The sequence below is a fragment of the Endocarpon pusillum genome, assembly GCF_000464535.1.
Source record: "Endocarpon pusillum Z07020 unplaced genomic scaffold C730465, whole genome shotgun sequence".
NCBI lineage: Eukaryota > Fungi > Ascomycota > Eurotiomycetes > Verrucariales > Verrucariaceae > Endocarpon > Endocarpon pusillum.
In genome coordinates, this window is record NW_006913596.1 from 70,617 (window position 1) to 77,815 (window position 7,199).

Here is a 7,199-nt window from a genome sequence, read left to right on the forward strand (position 1 = left end):
ACACGAGATAGTGAGGAAAGGAAATAGTACCCAGTTGGCCCACTACTCCGCACCACTCATCACACAATTGCGATCTCTTCTAGTTTGTTGTCTTTGCTGAGCTCATCAGTGCTAGCCAGTGCCTCACCCTCCATTATGCCCTGAACGTCTAGATTTGGTCAGCGATGTTATCTCGAAAGTGCAATGAAGAACTGACAGGCCTCTCCTATGATGCGGTAGAAAGCTGATTCCTCAGCTCCACAGATGGCTTGAGTACAGCCGCAGGCGTCATGCTCAACAACAAGATTCACGTCAACGAACCTCTCCACATGTACTCTTCTAAGAACCAAAGGAACATGGCACCCGGGAAAAACAGCGATGAAATCGCCAACGACTGCTGCTGGTGGTGCCCAGCCCAGGTGACCTTTTGAGGTCAAGAGAATGCTTCGACCGTCCACCCTCCGCAAGTTTTGCGGCCAGCGTGCTCGATGGAAACTTTCCAAGTCATCTGTCTTCTCCCCTTCAAAGGTTCTATCCAGATGCTCCATTCTCAGTATGTGATTGGTAAAGGCAGGGCAGCCAGAGGAGGTGAAACTGCTGAGAAGTGTGCCCGCTGCAGCCTCTTGACATCTTGTGGTCACGTTTTCCCACAACGTGTGCTGCAAGACACCATCGCTCAACTGGTTTTGACCCCCAGGCTCAAGAAAGACTACCGTAGCGAATATGGAACCTGTGAGGTGGAGAATTGCAGAATCCGCTGAATAAACAAAGCTTGCTGGCCCATATGAACCTGCGCGGTAGCTCTCGCCGAGATGGGTCAGGGACAGGCCTCCTGGAAAAGGCTCACATTGCCTGGTGTAAGACCAATCAGGTACCCAGGATAGCATCCTACAGTGACTAATGCCAGGGCCGGTGTTAGTAGGTGCCTCACACTCAGCCAGCAGTTTCAAGCCAATCTCGTCTAGAAGCAGTCGACAAACTTCCCGAAAGAGTCCTGGCGTCGATCTGTTATAGTCTGGCTGCAAACTAGAAGGGATCTTCGATAGAAGGTTAACGAAGGCAAAGACCTTGTCACGAGGATCCGAAGTCATCCGTGTTCTCGAGAAAGCCATCATATGTGCCAAATCCATTGGCTGCATTTTGTGATGATGCTCACGTAAATTGCGTAAGGTAGATACAACCCGCATTAGCCTAAGGATGAGTCGCCCTTCAGGGCGCATTATCCCGCTCATGGTACCGCTCGCAGTAATGGATAGTCGGTCCACCATATGCTCAATTTGTCGCCAGGGTATCGCATGTTTTCCGTATTGACCTATCACCTCACGCGCGAAGCATGTCTCCTGTACGACCCAACCGCGAAAGAACCATTGCAGTTTGGCGAAACCTTGGATTGCTCGAGCACGTCGGTGTGGCTTGGTCAAGATCTGGCATCTCCATGTGAAGAGGTCCTCATTGCTCTCTTCATCTTCAAGAGCATCAAGAATTGGCTGAAACGACCATGGATGGGATGAAGACCCCAGCCAAACAATAGCACGTTCAGCACGCTGGTAGACCGAATGCATCTTTGAAACGGCTTTGTTCTTTTCTGGGATATCCTTCTGGTTGATGCAAATTGCATCTGCCCACAAAAGCCGTTCCTTGCCCTGATAACGGAGGTACCTCAATGCGGATTCTAGCGATTTAGAAACCAGCATATGCTTGTCTCCATTGATGCCAATCGGCCTTAGATCGGAAGTATTACCCCAAGCATAAGAGATCGCTTCAAACCTAGGGGCATGCTCAAGGGGCACCAGGAAAACATCGCAGTGAACCACATCTCGTATCGCTTTTGCAGCCTTCAGTCTGATCAGGCGAATCTCACTACGCTTGTGACAAAGCCGCTTGTGCTTGTACGTCCCATATCTGGAACGTGCTCGCTTTTCTTTGAGCATATATACGCCTCATCAGATGTACAGAGAGAGAGACGTTGACCTTGCACAACGAAAGGATGAGTCAATAGGAGACGTAACACGCTGAAGAATTGAGTCAGAGTAGGGAACGAGACCAATTGGTAACATGCAGGAAGCTTAAGGAAAAAGGGCACATTGCGAGCCGTGGAGGTGGTTGGGTGCCTTTCACAGATGGAAGAGCAGTGGCATATAGGCAGCATCGGTCAGAAAGTGGCGACCAAAAGGGCAACCTGCCTGGCCAATCAATGGGAGAAGATGAATGTGGTGGCAAGCAGGCTGATGCATCGTCTGCGGCACAGCCATGTTGGCGTGTCGCCTTTAAAGGCAGCCAATCACGCTGGGCGCGTACACCGGGCTACCTGAGCCTGCAAGAACGCTGGTTGAAGCCCTAACAGTAACAGCTCAGAGTGGCAGTTGCCCAAATGCCATGGAGGTCACGAAAGCGGAAGCTGCCCCAAGCAGTCACGAAGAGCTTGATGGCGGAGGCAGGAGCGAAGAAAAGGTCGTTAAGCCGTCCGGACCTTACATAATCGGCTTGATCTGGAATCAAGATGCGCCAAGGACACTAAGATCCAGGATCGATGACGCCATGCCGCCTCGGACTGTTCGATGGGCTTCGCTGCTTGAATCTGATTACTATGCAGGTTCAGACGGTTATTTGAGTTTCGTGGTCCTGTCTGGCATATATGTATATATACATATACTGTTCTCTCCCCAGACATCTTCTCTGTCGATACCGTTGCCAAGCTGAAGGCCCCCAAGTCATCAACCGCACTTTCCACCATCCTGATTGCCCTACTCAGCGCCACCATACTCATGGCCTTCAACCCATCCAGCATGCCCTCCTTCCTGTCTCGTTTCCTCCGACCCTTCACAAGCTCGACCTCTCTCTCCTACCATCCGGAGTCCCTTTCCGCACAAACATTCCCCGAGAACACGCAAAAAGCCACCCTGGCAGCCGGCTGCTTCTGGGGCGTTGAGCACCTCTTCCGCAAGAAGTTCGGTAACGGAAACGGCCTCCTAGATGCTCGTGTCGGCTACACGGGCGGGGAGGCGAAAGCGCCATCCTACCGCAGCGTCTGCTCCGGCACCACGGGCCATGCTGAGAGCCTGTTGATCATGTTCGACCCAGACAAGGTCTCGTACCGAAAGCTGCTGGAGTTCTTCTTCAACATGCACGATCCGACCACTTTGAACCGGCAAGGCGGCGATATGGGGACGCAGTATCGATCTGCCATCTTTGCGAACAGCGAGGAGCAATTGAAGATCGCGCAGGATGTGAAGGAAAAGGTGGGCAAGTATTGGTGGACAGAGCGCCCGGTGACGACGGAAGTGAAGATGGCGGGCCCCTGGTATGATGCTGAGGACTATCATCAACTCTACTTGGACCATAACCCGGGCGGCTACGAGTGTCCAGCACACAAGAATTATGAAAAGGACAAAATACCGTTGCCTGAATGAGACTGTATCAAGCGTATGTGTTGGACGGAACTGTGATTAAACTCGTTCACATATTCAATAATGAAAAAAATACATGGCATGTAGCAACCTCTTCGATGCAATTTCCTAAGCAACGTATTATGATGACCTTCTCGCAAAGAATATGGGAAGAGCGAACATAGACCAATCCCTTTGATGGCAATCATCCAAGATGTTCCCATAGAGCTAGAGTCTGGAAACGATGATATACATTGAAGTTGTTAGCCAAGCCCTCTTGGCCTTCACAGCCAGACCCAGCATAGTATCGATAGCCAACTCCACCAAACACCTTTTCCTACCAAGCAAGGTCCATGACCAATGCCCAATACCGGCCACATGTCCATCCCTTGTACTCCGCAGTCCATTTATCGCCAAACGCCCTTCCCACCCGGCATCAGCGAGCCTCTACTCGCACCACCGCCATGCGCATTCCCATTCACACTACTCATCCTCTGATGCCCATGCCCATGCCCCTGCCCAATGCCAATGCCCTGCGCGCGTTCAGCCCTCTCCCCCCTCCTCTCTTCACCCACACCCATCATGGTCATCCTCCTAACTCCGCCACTCTTCCCCACCACTCCCGTCACCCTCGGACTCAGCACCCCAGCCCTCCACTCCTGGCTATGCTCCTTCTCACTCCTCCCATTCCCATTGTTCATTCTCCTCGCCTGCCCGGCCGAAAACAAAGCTTCCCCATTAGGCGGTGATCCCGAAGAAACAGCCGTAGCAGCGGTAGGGCTTCTCCTCCGGTGCTGGCTCCTCGAGTGCGACTGCATGTAAGCTGGCGTCCCAGCCGAAGTGGAGGCGAGGGAGGCGCGTTTCATGGCGGCACGGATCTTGATGGCTTCGGATTTTGTGCTTGCAGCCGCGGTGAAAGAGGAGGAGGAAGACGGTTTGTTCTCCGTATCGGAGCCGGAATTTTCTGCAGTGGAGGCAGGAGGTGGATTGTTAGAGGAACGGCGGTTGTGCGCGTGGCCTGGTTCGATGTCGCGGAGGGGAGATTGCTCGGTGTCTGAGGAGGAGAGGCGGGTCATCGTAGGTGCTGGTGGGAGCATGGATGTCGAGGGTGGTGAGCCAGTGTCGGATCTCTTGGATAGGAAGCCGGTTTTAAAGCGATTGTTTTTGCTTTCGATGACCGGCATCCCTGCTTGTGGGGGGTCGGGTAGTGGAGAGGAATCAGGCTCTCTGGAAGTTTCTAAGGGCGAAGTTGTGAGAGTCGAAACGGGTGGGAGTGTCGCATCAGCGCTGGAAACTTCTGCGTCTGGGGTATGTTCTGGTCTTTGAGGTGTCTTTTCGAACTCGGCCAGTGCGCCATCTTCGGTGTCATCTCTCCATCGGACACCCCTCTTCAGTCCTTTGATCGGAGATCTCCTTTTCTTGGGGGTGATAATCAGTCCTTTCCTGGCGCTGCCCATCAATTTTCGCTTTGGAGAGCTCTTCACCGGGGTTGAGGAAAGGTGAGGTGCCACTGCCAATGCAGCATGCATCACCGGTCTAACAGGCGAGACGCCTGGAACTGCGCTGACCTTTCTTCGCTTCGGTGTTCCTGACTTCGTCGGAGCGAAGAGCTCAACAGGCGCTATACTGCCGTCCGGCTTGACAACATGAGATGTGGCTTTAGTGCACGACATCAGCATCTTATTGAGAATGCCGGTTGCTGCCTCCACGGCTTCGTCCACGCTCATCCGGTTCAAGCTTTCAATGTGTGATATCGTTTCGAAATGAGCTTGCAGCAGTACCTGGACAGTTGCTGCATCACCAAGCTTGTCTTGCTCTGCCACTGCAAGCAGAGCGTCGCGCTCGACGTTCGCTTTCAGCAGTTCAACTTCTCTGCTCAACGTTGCTGCGTCCAAGGCATCGCCAGTTTCAACCTCTTTCAGCTGTCGTAAGCCATTGTCCAACGCCGAGTTCAGCGATCTGTCCCATGTGCTTTTGGCTAGCTTTTGATTGCAATGATGTCTGCTATTCTCTAGCTCAACCATAATTCCTTGTGCTGTCCTTCGAATTGCCTGCATATTCTTCATTGGCTCCTCTGCTTCAAAATTGTCACACACATTGTCGAATGCTGCAATCCAAGACGATAACATAGCAATCCGTCTGCCAATTTGCCGCAGCTTGATCATGTTGTTGGTTTTCTCCTGTCGTTCTGCCGCCGCATTCTCATGTGCAGCTCGGATCCTAGCAATGCCTTCTCGAGCTATGGATTCCTTTTTCTCGTTTTGCTTTTTGAACTTGGCAAACGCGATACTTTCCTGCTCCTTCTGCTTAGCCTTTAACTCATTGATCAAAGCTATCTGCTCATCAATCTTGACGAGGAAGTCCTTCACATGGCGGTTGACGTTGTACACGTTTCGCGTCACCTTCGTCTGGATATTCTTGGCCCGATTCGCATACCGCAATGTATTCTGCGTCTCGTCAAAGTGTTGGCTCGAAGGACTAACGCATACAATCATGACCGTCTTGCAGTTACCACCGAGGGAGAATTTCAGCAGTCGCGTGAGTTTTGAATTTCGATACGGGACGTGATTTCGTTTTCGAGGATCGCATAACGCATTGATGCAGCTACCAAGAGCAAGAAGTGACCGATTGATATTTGCCCCTTCTATCAGTCTCTCACCTCGATTCTTGGTGGCACTTGCGCGTTCACTCCCAGCCAAGTCAATAATGCTCAGAGTGGCCATGGTGTGTGGTTCGTTGACCGCTGCATTTCGGTCCTTTTGCGCCACATTGATCTGCAGCACAGCGTGGGATCGTGACGATGTGGCATTCGCCTCTGTTGGGGACATTGTTCTGAGTTCGTTGCCCCGCATAATCATTTCCATGACTTGCTCGACATTTTGTGGATGGTGACTCGACAAGCCAGCCACAGACACGGCTTGATTGGCGTCCTCTCTTAGCATCAAACCCCCTTTGCTGCCACCGGGAACCAGCAGATCCCGTATCGTCTCATTGTATATCTCGAGGTACGACAACGACACCTCCGTCACTTTGTCGCTTGTGGACTCTCCTATTCGCTCGAACAGCTCTTGCATGGTCATGAAAATGATTCCTGGTTGCTGAGCAGTACCTGTGATGGTGTGTGTTTTCCCGCAACCTGTTGCGCCATATGCGAAGACAGTCGCGTTGTATCCGTCCAGTACACTTTCCAACAGTGATTTAGTGGTAGCCTCGTAGACATCGCCCTGTGAGGTGTTTTCGTCGAATATCCTGTCAAAGCCGAACGTTTGATCTTTGACACGTTTGCCTTGCGGTACCACGGATCTCGAGAACTTTTGCACGGGATTGTCTTCGGGAGGGTCGAAGACTCTGTTTCGGTGTCAGCTGGCTCATTATGATGCGAATTCATCCACATACAAGCACTTGTCGTCCACGACTTTGATCACGGAGCGAAGACCCTTTTGAGCCAGTTTGGGCGTCGGCACAGCAGCCAGTGAGCCATCCCCCAAAAGAAATGGACTATCATCGCATTTGGTGAGTTGAGCAGCCTCTCGGATGGTAAAAGGTCGAACTCGAACAGTGACAGAAATCGAGGATGCGCCGCCTGCCGCGCTCATCTTGGTTGTTGTCAATGCTCTGTTGTGATCTTTGCCGGAGTTGTACTGTGCCGAAGATCGAATGAGGCGAACGCGAAGAATGCGAAGAATGGCATACAATCATGGGTGGCTGTTTAGGGATCTCTTTTACAGTTGCATGTGAGGGGCAACACTTGTCTTTGGACGGAGAGGAAGTGTTCGCTTTGGTGATGCATCTGCCACTGCCAGTGATCGTTGTTGACTTGCCAAGCAACTGGCT

General features: G+C 52.0%; 3 protein-coding genes across 3 annotated transcripts; 1 reads left to right on the forward strand and 2 right to left on the reverse strand.

Moving 5' to 3' along the window:
- Positions 1-59: 59 nt before the first annotated feature.
- Positions 60-1,910, reverse strand: EPUS_08450 (uncharacterized protein; the record flags this gene model as incomplete). Its single annotated transcript, XM_007788954.1, has 2 exons — positions 60-148; positions 197-1,910. 2 exons carry the CDS (start codon positions 1,908-1,910, stop codon positions 60-62), a joined length of 1,803 nt encoding a protein of 600 aa, XP_007787144.1.
- Positions 1,911-2,355: 445 nt separating this feature from the next.
- Positions 2,356-3,389, forward strand: EPUS_08451 (uncharacterized protein; the record flags this gene model as incomplete). The annotated part of the gene is made up of 2 exons (XM_007788955.1): positions 2,356-2,581; positions 2,647-3,389. 2 exons carry the CDS (start codon positions 2,356-2,358, stop codon positions 3,387-3,389), a joined length of 969 nt encoding a protein of 322 aa, XP_007787145.1.
- A 383-nt stretch (positions 3,390-3,772) lies between these two features.
- Positions 3,773-6,961, reverse strand: EPUS_08452 (uncharacterized protein; the record flags this gene model as incomplete). Its single annotated transcript, XM_007788956.1, has 2 exons — positions 3,773-6,713; positions 6,762-6,961. 2 exons carry the CDS (start codon positions 6,959-6,961, stop codon positions 3,773-3,775), a joined length of 3,141 nt encoding a protein of 1,046 aa, XP_007787146.1.
- Positions 6,962-7,199: the final 238 nt, after the last annotated feature.